The following is a 14,801-nucleotide window of genomic DNA, read 5'->3' on the forward strand; positions in this document are numbered from 1 at the left end:
TGCCAGCCCAGGAAGCGGTGAGAACTACATTACCCAGAGGCCCGTGCGCCAGGCACTTGGCGTGGAGCCAATGAGGCCCAGGTGAGGGACTTTTCCGCTCTGCCCAACTTGTCTGGGCGGGACTTCCGGCGTCCTCCCAGTGGCGGGCACTTTGGCTTGTGTCAGTTCCATCCGCGGGTGCCGGATCTGGACCCAGGTGCTGACAGCGAGAAGGCGCGAGGAGAGTGGTTTTCCCAGCTGCACAGCCGGGGCCTGACGGTCGCCGGCGGTGGTGATTGCTTTGCTCGTGTCCCCGCCCGGATCGTCCACCGCTCCCGGCCCGCTGTGCGCAGAGTCCGATGGCGGCGGCAATGAGGGCCCCGACCCTGGTGAGCGCTGCGTCCTCCCGGCCTCCTCCGCCCTCCCCACCCGAAACTGAGGGGCGCGTGAAGGGTTTTCTGCAGCCGGACCGCATTGTCCAGCACAGTGAGGCTCTGGTGCTGGGTCTCGTTTCTGGTAGTGTAGCAGGGAGCGGGAGAGCGACGGCTTGGAGCTGCGCCTGAGCCAGGAGGCAGGGGAGACCCAGGCCGGCCTCACGCGGGCAGGGAGCAGAGGGTGGGGCAGCGCCACGCTGCATTGGCCCCAGAGTTTCGCCAGCACACTGAGGGCCACAGCGCGTAGGACAAAAGGGGCACGGACCCAGTCACGCTTCTAAAAGTTTCACAAAAGCTGTTCAGAGGAACTCACTGGAAGGGCAGTGATGATAGCAGGCATGGAGGGACCTAGTCTCTTTACGAGGTCACAAAGCTGATAAAAGTCAGCACCAAGGACTGACACCCAGATATAAAGCAGTCATCCCAGGACACCTGGCTTTGGTGTTACACATTGGAACCAGAAGCCCATGGAGCCGCAATGTGGTCACCTGCCTCTCAGAACATGTCTCTTCCCACAGATTGCCACTAATACTTATAGGTCTGTAAGAAGAACTTACAGACACTACAAGGGTGAGTGGAGGAAATCCAGAACCTCACTGATTCCAGCAATGGGATCTCTGGGACTGGGACTGTGGTGACCTGGGATTCCTTACCGCTTTTCCAGGCTTTGAGCCTAAGGACTCTGAACAAAATATGCCCAGGGTGGGTGTTCTATGAGGTGGTACCTGTTGCTGGCAAATAATAGAATGAATGTGGAAGTTCGTCCCAGAGATAAGTACAGGTGTTTGGAGCTGCTTGGAGTGAGGCTGAGCTGGTTAAGAGAACCTCAAGTCTCATTTCCTTCTCATGGGAACAGAGAGCAGAGGTACAGGAGCTAGAAATTAAATGACTATCTCGGATGTCTTTGTTCTGGAGATGATGGCAGCAGCGAAGATTTGGAGCAGAAGAGGGAAGTGATCTTCCCCAGGCCTCATGAGGCTCCTGTGGCTGAGCACAGACAACAGACTGTGGGTTTAAGGGAGTTGGTAGCAATACCAAAGAGGAAAGAGGAGACTAATGCAATAGTCCAGGCGAGTGTAGATGATGTGGGCCAGAGTAGTGGCCACAGTGTGGTAGAAATGGTTGAATTTTGGATTGTAAGTCGGCTCTGATTTTCTGGTATTGGGACTGAGAGATAAGAAGGGATGATTCAAGGCTTTTTGGGTTTAGCAGCTGGAAGCATAGAAGCTCCATCTACTGGGAGAGCCAAGTAGATAGTAGGATTATTTTTCACTCAGGATATCAGGATTGTGTTTTGTCCATGTTAAAAATATGAAATGTTTTAGAGAATAAGTAAGTAGCTGTATCAAGTGGCTAGGTGGACACACAGGTCTTGGACTCTGAGGAGGGGTGCAGGATAGAAACTTCTACAAAGAGTGGAGGATAGTATTGAACTAGGATGGAGCTCTATGTCTGTTAGGCCATTTGCATTACTATAAAAAAATACCTAAGGCTGGGTAGTTTATAAAGAAACAAGGTTTATTACAGCTTATAGTTCTGCAGGCTGTACAGGAAGCTTAGTGCTAGTGTCCACTTCTGGTGAGAGCCTCAGGAAGCTTCCATTCGTTGCAGAAGGCAAAAAGGGAGCCAGCAAGACAGAAGGGAGGCACCAGTCTCTTTTTAGTGACCAGGTCTCATGTGAGCTTATTACTGTGGGGAGGATACTATGCCATTCATGAGGGATCCATCTCCATGACCCAGATAACCTCCCACTAGGCCCCACTTCCAACATTGGGGATCACATTTCCAGGTGAGATTTGAAGGGGACAAATATCCAGGCTATATCAGTGTCTTACTTTGGGTTGATAATGAAATAGCCTATATTGGTGGCTTAAACAGCAAAAATGTGTTTCTCACAGTTCTTCAGGCTAGGAAATTCTACATCAGGGTGCCTATAGATTCACTTATTTGTGATGGGCTGCTTCTTGGCTTGCAGTGGCTGCCTTCTTGGTTTGTCCTCACATGGCCTTTCCTGGGAGGGAGTATGTGAAGAAAGCAAGGAATCTCTTTCTATTCTTACAAAAGCATTAATTCCATCATGAGGGCTCTTTTGACCTGATCTAAATCTAATTACCACCCAAAGATTCCATCTCCAAATACTATCACACTATATTACGCTTCATTGTGTTAGTGCTTCAACATAAGCATTTTGTGGGTGGGCATGGGGCAGAAACTTGAGCCCGTAACATCATAGATCCCATTTAGTAGTGGGATTTCGGGTCATGATGATAGTATTAATAGCAGGCCCAGGAAAGGGAGGCGTGGGAGCCACAAGAGGGTACCATACTTGGGTATCTGGATGGATGTTGTGGAAATCCCAAACACAGGTTATAGAGGGAAGTGGGCCTAGGAATAATATAGAGAGAGGATACCAGGCAGGTGGCCAGGTTTATGAAGGATGAGTGAACATAAGATGGATGTGGAGGCTGCAGTAGTCCGTTTTCATGCTACTGATAAAGACATACCTGATACTGGGAAGAAAAAGAGGTTTAATGGACTTACAGTTCCACATGGCTGGGGAGGCCTCACAGTTATGGTGGAAAGCAAGGAGGAGCAAGTCACATCTTACATGGATGGCAGCAGGCAAAAAGAGAGTTTGTGCAGGGGAACTCCTCTTTTTAAAACCATCAGTTCTTTTTTTTTTTTTTTTTTTGAGATGAAGTCTTGCTCTGTTCCCAGGCTGGAGGACAGTGGTGAGATCTCAGCTCCCTACAGCCTCCACCTCCTGGACTCAAGGGATTCTCCTGTCTCAGCCGCCCAAGTAGCTGGGATTACAGGTGTGCGCCACCACACCTAGCTAATTTTCATATTTTTAGTAGAGACAGAGTTTCGCCACATTGGCCAGGCTGGTCTCAAACTCCTGACCTCAAGTGATCCGCCTGCCTTGGCCTCCCAAAGTTCTGGGATTAGAGGCGTGAGCCACTGCGACCGGCCTTAAAACCATCAGTTCTCGTGAGACTTATTCACTATTGCGAGAACAGCACAAGAAAGACCCACCCCCATGATTCAGTTACCTCCTACTGGATCCCTCCCATGACACATAGGAATTGTGGGAGTTACAATTCAAGATGAGATTTGGGTGGAGACACAGCCAAACCATATTAGAGACCTAGTGGGATTTCAGACAAGATGAGGCTGAAGCCAGACCTCATGCTTTACTGCTCTATGGCCTCACCAGGATCTTATGACTGCTCCTATGCCTACGGAGTTTCATGCAGGCTGGTGGATAAGTTTAGGGGCAGAAGTAGTCATCTGGGAGCATCACTTAACCTTGGGTGGAGGGCCACTGGAATGAAGGGTAGCAAGAGAGGAAGGCAGTTACTGTTTAGTGCAATACAAGTTGGAAAGGGCCATGTGTATCTGACATATGTATGTGGTTCTGGGTAGCTGAGGTTGATGAAAGGAATAGACTCAGGTAGGGAGGGCTTCAGAGCAGGATATGGGGCTACCTATGGCAGTAGGGACCATCAGAGGTCTGGGTAGTCCTGGAACTCGTTTGAATTTGCAAGCTCTTTCTAGATGTCTTGTGCTGAGTAACATATAGGAAGGCAGGAGAGATGCCTGTGTTGTGGGATCAGGATGGAGGTGGCTGAGGGAGTGAGTTGGGTGAGAGAGGTGTGGTAGAAAGAGTGATGCACATATGAAGAGGGAGTGTGAGCTTTTGTTTCATGAGTCTGGACATTGAGGACATGAGAGCGAAATGTGAACCCAGACCTTCAGTTGTGTTTGGGAGCCATGGTCTGAGGGATTCCAGGAGAATTTATAGACATGAGAATGTGGTTTCTATCTGTCCACCTGCCTGTTGTTGCTGTGGGAGAACACAGTGACCAATGGGACCATGAGGAGAGAGTGGGCATCAGTGGCATCAGGGCCTGTTGTATTTCCTGAGATGGGGAGATGGGGAGGAGGGTGAGCCAGGGATGGATGTGGGGGGAATCAACGTGTGGGGGATGGACATATTCTCTGAGGTGGGGAGATGGGGAGGAGGGTGAGCCAGGGATGGACCTGTGGGGGAATCAACTTGGGGTCCTAGGAAAGATGCTGATCATGGAATGAACTGTCCCCATCATAGCAGGGTTTTGTAGCCTTTGAGGATGTGGCCATTTACTTCTCCCAGGAGGAGTGGGAGCTCCTTGATGAGACGCAGAGGCTCCTGTACCACGATGTGATGCTGGAGAACTTTGCAGTTATGGCATCCCTAGGTAAGGCCCTCCTATTCTTCCCCGTGTCTTTTGTGGGTCTCTCCTTTTCCCCTGTCCCTGAGGCAGCTCTGTCCTTTCTTCAGTTAGACCCTGAGCTCTACAGACCTTCCCACTTTCTTGGCGTATGTATTCTGGGGGACATCACCAAGCAAGGCACTCTCCAGACTATCCTAACACCTGTTGCCTCTAGGCATGCTGTGAAGGGTCTGGGAGACAGGATCTTTCTTTCAACCTAAAGGATTTGTCCTTGCCTTCTCCATGACAGGATGGCTTTGTCCACTTCTAGGATGCTGTTTGCTCCGTGTTCTGCCTTTTGCTTCTAACTAAAATCTCAAGCTGCCTGTTTCAATAATTGCAGGCATCATGATGGTAACTACTGATTGGTCCATAGGCTTTTCATAAAGATCCACCTAAAAGATTTTCTTGTAACATTATTTTTCACTGCTGTAGTTTGTTATGTGCTGAGTTGCTCTGTGCCAGTGCTGGCTGTGCACCTCTCTGGTCTACCCTTTAGGGCTTGCATCTTACAGGCCCAGTATAGTTGCACAACTGGGATTGGGGGATGGCTCTGGTTGCTTTATGGGGTGCAAATGGCAAGATACTCTCAGAGGAGTCCTGGCCCTGATGAGTGACAACTAAGGGAGGGAAAGACGCTAGGGCTGTTTCTAATCACGCCATAAACCTGTCCTGAGTTCTCAGTGATTGGGTGCCAATTCCATAGGACATACATCATTTCTATCTTTTTTTCCTTTTCTTTTTTTTTTTTTTTTTTTTTTTTTTGAGACAAGAGTCTCACTCTGTTGCCCAGGGTGGAGTGCAGTGGTGTTATCTCTGCTCACTGCAAGCTCCGCCTCCTGAGTTCGCGCCATTCTCCTGCCTCAGCCCCCCAAGTAACTGGGACTACAGGCACCCGCCACCACGCCTGGCTATTTTTTTGTATTTTCAGTAAAGACAGGGTTTCACCATGTTAGCTGGGTTTTCACCATGTTAGCCAGGATGATCTAGATCTCCTGACCTCGTGGTCCGCCCACCTCAGCCTCCCAAAGTGCTGGGATTACAGGCATGAGCCACAGCGCCTGGCCTTTTTTTTTCTTTTCTACACGTGTTCTGATTTTTATTTCATCCATGACTTCCAGCCCTTAGCTGCTCCCAATTTCTGGCCTCCATGTGTTACCTGTTCCTTCCCAGTGCGACTTCTGAGTGTTCTCTAACACTGACCCACATGTAATATGTTGTCAGATGTGCACATGTGCACTTCCACACCTAGTATTCAGTTCCCATGGGTTTCTCCTGGGCCTGGACACCAATAATCTGTGCAGTATACCGAAGTCCTCTCTTCTCATCAGGGGAGGAGGTCCTGATAAAAGCTTCTGGAAGAATAGTGAGCCAGAGACCCTACCTCTTCTGAGTTGTGCCCCGACTTTGTGTCTTTCATCTCATAAGGCCTCCCTTGTTTTCTGTGACTTGTAGAGCCCTTTTTCCCCAAATTGCCACCAGCTCTCGTATCCTAAGAACATTTTCTTAGACTCATTCTTTGTCTGACACACATTTTTGATGTAACTTCTCACACCATAGTGAACCTGTATTTTCTCAGCATTTCTCTTCTTTCAGGTTGTTGGTGTGGAGCAGAAGATGAGGGGGCACCTTCTGCAGAGAGCATTTCTGTGTCAGAACTGTCACAGGGCAGGACTCCAAAGGCAGATACATCCACTGATAAGAGTCACCCCTGTGAGATTTGTACCCCAGTCCTGAGAGACATTTTACAAATGATTGAGCTCAAAGCCTCACCCTGTGGACAGAAATTGTACTTGGGTGGGGCATCAGATTTCTGGATGAATTCAAACCTTCACCAGCTCCAGAAGCTTGATAATGGAGAGAAGCTCTTTGAAATGGATGGGGACCAGGCCTCATTTATGATGAACTACAGGTTCCATCTGTCAGGAAAACCCTTCATGTTTGGGGAAGTTGGGAGGGACTTTTCAGCCACCTCAGGACTTCTCCAGCTTCAGGTGACTCCCAGCAGTGAGAGACCACACAGCAGGATTCGACACTTCAGAGTTCCCACTGGACAAAAGCCTCTCAAGTACACTGAATCCAGGAAATCTTTTAGAGAAAACTCTGTATTCATTCAACACCAAAGAGCTGACTCTGGAGAAAGGCCTTACGAGTGCAGTGAATGTGGGAAATCCTTTAGTCAAAGTTCTGGCTTTCTTCGACACAGGAAAGCACACAATAGAACAAGCACTCATGAATGTAGTGAATGTGGGAAGTCATTTAGTCGCAAAAGTCACCTAACTCAACACCAAAGAGTTCACACTGGAGAAAGGCCTTATGACTGCAGTGAATGTGGCAAATCCTTTCGCCAGATATCTGTCCTTATTCAACATCAACGAGTTCACACTGGAGAAAGGCCTTATGAGTGCAGTGAGTGTGGGAAATCTTTTAGCCACAGCACTAACCTCTATCGTCACAGGAGTGCCCACACTAGCACAAGGCCTTATGAGTGCAGTGAATGTGGAAAATCCTTTAGCCATAGCACTAACCTCTTTCGACACTGGAGAGTTCACACTGGAGCAAGGCCTTATGAGTGTAGTGAATGTGGGAAATCATTTAGTTGCAATATCTACCTCATTCACCACCAAAGATTTCACACTGGAGAAAGGCCTTATGTGTGCAGTGAATGTGGGAAATCATTTGGCCAGAAATCTGTCCTTATTCAACACCAAAGAGTTCACACTGGAGAAAGGCCTTATGAGTGCAGTGAATGTGGGAAAGATTTTAGCCAAAGCTCTGGCCTCTTTCGACACAGAAGAGCTCACACTAAAACAAAGCCTTATGAGTGCAGTGAATGTGAAAAATCATTTAGTTGCAAAACTGACCTCATTCGGCACCAGACAGTTCACACTGGAGAAAGGCCTTATGAGTGCAGTGTATGTGGGAAATCTTTTATCCGAAAAACCCACCTCATTCGACACCAGACCGTTCACACTAATGAAAGGCCTTATGAGTGCGATGAATGTGGGAAATCCTATAGCCAAAGCTCTGCCCTCCTTCAGCATAGGAGAGTTCACACTGGAGAAAGGCCTTATGAGTGCAGCGAATGTGGGAAATCTTTTACCCGCAAAAATCACCTCATTCAACACAAGAGAGTTCACACTGGAGAAAGGCCTTATGAATGCAGTGAATGTGGGAAATCCTTTAGCCAAAGCTCTGGCCTCTTAAGACACAGAAGAGTTCATGTGCAGTGAATGTGGGAAATTATTTTGTCACTTTTTTTTTTTTTTTTTTTTTTGAGATGGAATTTCGCTCTTGTCACCCTGGCTGGAGTACAATGGTGCAATCTGGGCTCACTGCAACCCCCGCCTCCTGGGATCAGGTGATTCTCCTACCACAGCCTCCTGAGTACCTGAGATTACAGGCGCCTGCCGCCATGCCCAGCTAATTTTTGTATTTTTAGTAGAAACAAGGTTTCACCATGTTGGTCGGGCTGGTCTTGAACTCCTGACCTCAGGTGATCCACATGCTTCGGCCTCCCAAAGTTCTGGGATTACAGGCGTAAGCCACCATGCCCAGCTTGTGTTGTCACATTTAACACAAGATTTCCCAAAGAAGAAATGCCTTATATATGCTGTGAATTTGTGTGTTTTTTGTTTGTTTGTTTGTTTTAATTTGGTATGATGGCGCTGGAGGCTAGCCTTTGAGAAGAGCCTTCTCCTGATGTGACTCATGTATCCAAACATCTATGGATTCCCATAAATTTGAGGTATGTGGGAAGCATGTGTAGCTATGTTGTACTCTCTAAACCTGCCCAGGGACCTTACCAGATTCATATCACTGCCAGTTTCTGTGGCTGAAGCCTTTTCATCTCTACCCCCTGGGAGACCCACAGAGTGTGCATCAGTCACCACCCTAGCATGCTCAGGGAGGCAGCCTTCTTCCATTAGTTGGAGGAAAGTATGAGTAGTCTAAGCTCTTAGGGGGATTTCTAATTTCCTCCTCTGGCTACATAGTGCATGTAACTACCCCATTGTTGGCCCCAGGACCTGACCTGAATTCTGCTGGCAGCTTCCAGAGGACTGCGTTTTTTGAGGACATTGTTGATCTCAGGCAATGCTTGTGATGAAGCATTTTTTAGCTTCCACCACGTACCAGGAACTGCCTGTTAACTGGCTTGTGCAATGATAAAGGCCTTTTGTTTAAGAACCTTTAATCTTGTAAGTTGTATTAACTGTGGAGTAGTTTGGAGACATAATAGGACTCTGTCAGCTTAAAAGGGTATATAACATTTGTGGGGATTCAAATTTTGTTTGCCTCAGATGGGACAGTATGCTGACAGAATATAGCTTTTGCTCCATTTTTGGCCTATTTTGCATTGCTACTGAGGCCTTCTAGGAGACACTGCAGGGCTTTCTGGTTCTGATTTTTGCCTGCATGTGGGCTCAGAGGTCATTCTGCAGAGGGGGCAGTTGTGACAACTTCCATTGTTTCTGGAGACAACACAAAGTTTTTCTTGTTGATTGAGGATATCACATAATGCCCTGCAATGTTTAGAATCCCTTAATGAGGTCCTGTGAAGGAGCTGTGTCCCTTGAAACACAAAATTCAGTGAGCTAGTGTCCCTAGGTATAAAACTATGGGGCTGGAGGGAAACATAATTGGTAAAGAAATGCTGTGTTGAATACTAGGGAATGGAGGAGACTGCAGCGAATTACATGGACTGTTCCTCATATAAAGCTTCATCCGGCTGGGTGCAGTGGTTCACACCTTTAATCCTAGCACTTTGGGAGGCCGAGGTGGGTGGATCACGAGGTCAGGAGTTCAAGACCAGCCTGGCCAAGATGGTGAAACCCCATCTCTGCTAAAAATACAAAAATTAGCTGGGCATGATGGTGGGCGCCTGTAACTCCAGCTACTCGGGAGGCTGAGGCAGATAATTGCTTGAACTTGGGAGGCAGAGGTTGCAGTAAACCGAGGTCGCACCACTGCACTCTAGCCTAGGCAACAGAGCGAGACTCTGTCTCAAAAAAAAAAAAAAAAAAGATCCATTCAGGCCAGTCACAGTGGCTCATGCCTGTAATCCCCACACTTTGGGAAGCCATGGCGTGCAGATCACTTGAGGTCAGGAGTCAGAGACCAGACTGGCCAACATGGTGAAACCCCATCTCTACTAAAAATACAAAAATTAGCCAGGTGCAGTTGTGCATGTCTATAATCCCAGCTGCTCAGAAAGCTGACACACCGCGAATAGCTTGAACCCAGAGGTGGAGGTTGCAGTGAGCTGAGACCACGCCACTGCACTCCAGCCTGGGTGATGGAGAGAGACTGTTTCAAAAAAAAAAAAAAAAAAAAAAAGACCGGGCGCGATGGCTCACACCTGTAATCCCAGCACTTTAGGAGGCCGAGGCGGGTGGATCACCTGAGGTCTGGAATTCGAGACCAGCCTGGTCAACATGGCGAAACCCTGTCTCTACTAAAAGTAAAAAATTAGCTGGGTGTGGTGGTGGGCACCAGTAATCCCAGCTACTCAGGAGACTGAGGCGGGAGAATCTCTTGAACCTGGGAGGTGGAGGTTGCAGTGAGCCAAGATCACGCCATTGCACTTCAGCCTGGGCAACAATAGCGAAACTCCGTCTCAAAAAAAAAAAAAAAAATTATCCACAAATGTTCCAGTGACTATGACTGCAGGATCACTGTGTGCAGAAATCTCTAGAAATGTGTGTCTTGTAGCTCAAGTCATTAGGGACAACACGGGTTTTACGGATTCCTGTAGCCTCTCTGGCCTGTTTACTTCAAGGCCATTGCTACATAGACAATAAAAAAAGATGAAGTCAAGAGAGATTCAGTTGTCCTTGGTCCGGCTTCCACTCTTAATGCTGGTGGAAATGGCCTTCATTGCTCACCTGTATTTCCCGCCACTGCCTCTACGTGGCCTGGGAGCTAGACGGTAGAGTCAATAGAGACTAGAAAACCAGACTTTTTGAAGTGTCAACGACTGAGATTGTTAATTGCACCCATTAAAAAAAATTATCAAGTTATAACTGATGTGGAGTAAATTGTACATATTTAAAGTGTACAACTTAAGTTCTGACATAAGTGTAAACTCATGGAAGCATTGTTGTAATCATGAGAATGAGCATATCTCATCTGCATATTTTACTTTTGCTCTTTTATAATACATTCCAGAATATGCAGGCACCTTTTGACATTCCTTTACAATTGATTGACTTGAATTTTCTGGAATTTTATTGTAGACATTATAAAGCGTGTTTTTTTTTTTTTTTTTTTTTTGTGTGTGTGGTTTTATTTATAAAACTTCTCCTTGGGTAAGGGCCTGAGGTTAACTTTGGGGGTGACAGATATGTCCAACACCATTGATAGGGTGATGATTTCAAAAGGGTATATACGTGTGTGTGTGTGTGTGTGTGTATATCTCAAGACTTACTGTTACACTTTAAATATGTGTAGTATATTGCATGTTGATTACACCTCAATGAACCTATAAAAAGTTATTCCATTTAAAAATCTGGGCCTCCCACTTCTGTTGGAAACTGGACAACTTGACAGCCTGCAGTGTTTTGAAACAGCGTGGATTGGGTGTCTTGTTTCCAGCATATGTCCCATGTTCCCCAACACTGTTCCTCAGGAAACAGGGAGGAACAGCTATTCCTCAGGAAACAGGTGTTCCTCAGCACCTGCTGAGTGGCCATATTCCCTGAATGTCAGAAAAGTAACACGGTGACTGTTTTGGACAAAATTCTGAGCTTAAAACCTTGCCTGAATCAGTAGCCGCCAAATTCATTGTGCACATCTTATAATTTCCAAGAACATACATATTAAGTGAATATTTTTATAATTGTGAAATGGTCTGTTCAGGGCCCTCATTCCTCAACCTTTTTTTCCAACCACCCTCTCATTAAGGAGGCATATGTATTAATCATGGTTTTTGTTTTTTGTATTATATGTCTTGACATCTTAAAATTCTTGCTGGTTACAGAGAGACTTACCGTACCAGAGGTAGCTAATTTCTAAAAATAGTAACAACTATCTTGGGAGCAAGGCAAGCCAACCACCCTCTTTATCTAACTCTTACTCACCAAACCAATACTTTCCCTGCACTAAATCATCCCAGCATTACTGCCAGTGAGTTTGCAGCAGTCTGCAGCAATTTTGGTCCTTGCCTTCTCAGAAGAAAAGTCAACTGAGGAGGCAGAGGTTGGTTTAAGGCAGAGGAAGAGACCAAGGCAAGTTTTTTTTAGCAGGAGTGAGAATTTATTAAAATGTTTTAGAGTAGGAGTGAAAGGAATCAAAGTACACTTGAAAGAGGGCCAAGTGGATTACTTGAGAGGTCAAGGGCCCCACTTGATCCTTGGCTTGGGACTTTATACATTTGCTCATTTCCCAGGCTCCCTGTTCTCCTCCCTTGGGTAGGCTGTTGCTTGACTACTGCATGCACAGTGGTCTGCCAGCACTTGGGAGGGGCCGCATGCAGTAAACATGACTGTTTACTGAAGTCATACATATACTCATTTGGGGTGATTTTCCCTTACGAGTCAAGCACCCCCAGAGGAAGGTCAAATACCAGTCAAATTTTGCCATCTTGCCCCATTTTGTGCAGGCTTGAAACCTTATCAGAGATTGCGGTTCACTGGCTCCGGGTGTCTTCTATCTGTTGGAAAACTCTTTTCCTTCCTGGTACCAATCATGGCCGCTTACCATCTCAGAGGGATAGTTTTATGCTCTCCTGTCCTTCACCCAATGAGAGCTGGACATCTCAGGGGTCCCTCTCTTGTTCCGTTTATTATCTCAGAGGAAAAGATTTATGGATTGCCCATCCTTAATGCCAAAATTGCCTGAAATTCCTGGGGTCCCTCTCTCCTGCCCTACTCATATCTACCTACTCTAACACCAGGGTCAGGGTATGAGGCCACTATAGAGACCACCCCTGTAAATCAAAGCCAACCAGAATTATTCAGACTAGCCAGTACTTAGCTGTTTGCTCTGATCTGCCTTCCCTTTCCCATGGAAAACACAATAAAGGATCTGGCCTAGGTGCTCCCCTAGCTCTTGCTTCTTCCTTTAGACTAAAACCTGTTCCTCCTGTGGCCCTGCATGGCGTACTGTACTTCTCATTTCTAGGGGAATTCTGAGTAACATTAAACTTTTATTTCAGTGGCATTGAGCTCTCCATGTCCTTTTCCAATAAAGACCCATCCACAAATTGGCCTCTCTTGGCTATGTAATATTACATATCATTCCAGCACTTCTCAGTGCTTTCACCTCTTTTCTCCATTATGCCTGCCACATTATAACACTCCATATAATTTAGCATTTTTTTCATATTTCCTCCTCTGTCTTTCTTGAGTATAGTGTAAGCTACTGGGGTCTGTCTCTTGTTGTGTAAATGTCCCATGCAGTTAAGATAGTGTCTGAAATACAGTAGGTGTTCCTTGAACATTTGTTAGAACTATGAATAAGCATAATACTACAACATCCCTGTTCACATTAACATTCTGATAGCACTTTCTAAATGTTTTCTTTACTTCTCCCTCCAGGTATTACTGAGTGTTTTCAAGAATGAAAAGAGGCCTGGCATGGTGGCTCACATCTGTAATCCCAACTTTTTGGGAGGTTGAGGTGGGAGGATCCCTTGAGCCTAAGAGTTTGAGGCTGCAGCAAGCCATGATCATGCCACTACACTCCAGCCTGTGCAACACAGCGAGATCCTGTCTCCAAAATTAAATAAATAAAAAATATTACATTTTGGAGACTAAACCCTGCTTGTGGTCATAGTTGTAGCACAGCTGTGTGCTCAGCTTCATTTGCTCACTTCTCGGAATTCAATGTCTCCTGCTCAAATTTTGCTGTCATCTTAACCGTTTTCACCTATGACAGATATGTGTCTCCAGGTCCATTTCTTCATGTATCTGTGAATAACTACAGAATTATTAACTTTGAGTAATTTGGCCAGGCGCGGTGGCTAATGCCTGTAATCCCACCACTTTGGGAGGCCGAGGCGGGTGGATCATGAGGTCAGGAGATCGAGACCATCCTGGCTAACATGGTGAAACCCCCGTCTTTACTAAAAATACAAAAAAGCCAGGCGTGGTGGCAGGCGCCTGTAGTCCCAGCTACTCAGGAAGCTGAGGCAGGAGAATGGCGTGAACCTGGGAGGCGAAGCTTGCAGTGAGCCGAGATCGTGCCCTGCACTCCATCCTGGGCGACACAGCGAGACTCTGTCTCAAAGAAAAAACAAAAAAACTTTGAATAAACAATTCGCAAATGTTTTTGTCTTTCTTTCCCCATACATTCCCCCTTCTTTCATTTTTTTAAACCATAAGTAATTCTCCATTCAGACACTGTCCGCGTAATTGCAGGTGAAATGAGAATCACCTCCCAGCCAAGAAATGTGATCCCAATTTTCCAAATCTTTGTTTCTGGTTTCAGACAACACCTTTGCAGCCCCTGTCTTGGCACATAAAAACATTTATAATGCTTCTTCTTTTCAGATAAGAAACATTCCCAAAAGGAAATAGATATATCTCAATTTTTGGGCTAGGAACTCTCATTTGGATAAAAGAGTTTTGCTCCCTTGGTTGGACATTAGTGACCATACAGGCAGGAAAGGTGTCTTCCTTGACCACCTTCTTTTGCCTGTCTTCCTCCTCATGGTTCTCTCAGGTATTTCTTTTCTGAGGAAACCAGAGGAAGAGCTCTATATTAGTCCACTTGCCTCGGGGAGCTCCAGCATCCCTCCATAGCCACTGTCTGGAGACCATTCTTCCACTCCATGGCCCTGCCTGGGGACAATTCTCTGTTAACCCTGACCCAACCGAGGCTCACAAAACTGACTCAAAGCTTCCCTCTACAGTACACATATTTTTTTAAATGAAGGAAATTTGAGTGGACTCAGAGTGACATTGGATGTCGTGTGTCCATTTGGTGGTGTGACTTTCGGGAACATATGTAAGACTATATCCCAATATTTCGGGGATCCCTGAAGACTTCATTACACAAGACCTGGTTGAGGGTCCTTTAAGAGGAGCGAAGCCACACTCTGCCCTCCGAGTCTCAAGGCATAATTTCTTAGCGCCCCTCGCAGTACCATTTGGTCTTTGCCCAGCGTGCAGGGGAGTCGCCACGGCCACGT

The 14,801-nt window shown here is 46.5% G+C and overlaps 1 protein-coding gene across 9 annotated transcripts; it reads left to right on the forward strand.

Annotated features, from left to right (window-relative positions):
* Positions 1 to 108: 108 nt before the first annotated feature.
* ZNF530 (zinc finger protein 530) lies at positions 109 to 13,426 on the forward strand. 9 transcript variants are annotated; one of them, XR_013409751.1, is made up of 4 exons: positions 113 to 368; positions 4,525 to 4,654; positions 6,266 to 8,072; positions 8,208 to 8,425. XR_013409751.1 is itself a non-coding variant. In XM_077980058.1 (4 exons), the coding sequence occupies exons 1-4, from the start codon at positions 339 to 341 to the stop codon at positions 10,272 to 10,274; spliced, it is 1,773 nt and encodes a 590-aa protein (XP_077836184.1). In that variant the 5' UTR covers positions 114 to 338; the 3' UTR covers positions 10,275 to 10,688. The 9 variants fall into 9 exon arrangements, 3 of the variants coding, with proteins under 3 accessions (XP_014980552.1, XP_077836184.1, XP_077836183.1); XR_013409755.1 differs by adding an exon at positions 13,207 to 13,426 and having other exon boundaries at positions 114 to 368; positions 4,528 to 4,654; positions 6,266 to 8,417; XR_013409752.1 differs by lacking the exon at positions 8,208 to 8,425 and adding an exon at positions 9,469 to 10,006 and having other exon boundaries at positions 114 to 368; positions 6,266 to 8,110.
* The last annotated feature ends 1,375 nt before the right edge of the window (positions 13,427 to 14,801 follow it).

The sequence above is a fragment of the Macaca mulatta genome, chromosome 19 (assembly GCF_049350105.2).
Source record: "Macaca mulatta isolate MMU2019108-1 chromosome 19, T2T-MMU8v2.0, whole genome shotgun sequence".
Classification (NCBI taxonomy): domain Eukaryota; kingdom Metazoa; phylum Chordata; class Mammalia; order Primates; family Cercopithecidae; genus Macaca; species Macaca mulatta.

What these genes read in the sequence shown, in the direction of transcription:
- ZNF530 (XM_015125066.3), top strand. Translation starts at nt 339, where the DNA reads ATGGCGGCGGCAATGAGGGCCCCGACCCTG. An exon ending in CAATGAGGGCCCCGACCCTG is followed by an intron (nt 369 to 4,524) that starts GTGAGCGCTGCG and finishes TCCCCATCATAG; the next exon opens with CAGGGTTTTGTAGCCTTTGA. An exon ending in TGCAGTTATGGCATCCCTAG is followed by an intron (nt 4,655 to 6,265) that starts GTAAGGCCCTCC and finishes CTCTTCTTTCAG; the next exon opens with GTTGTTGGTGTGGAGCAGAA.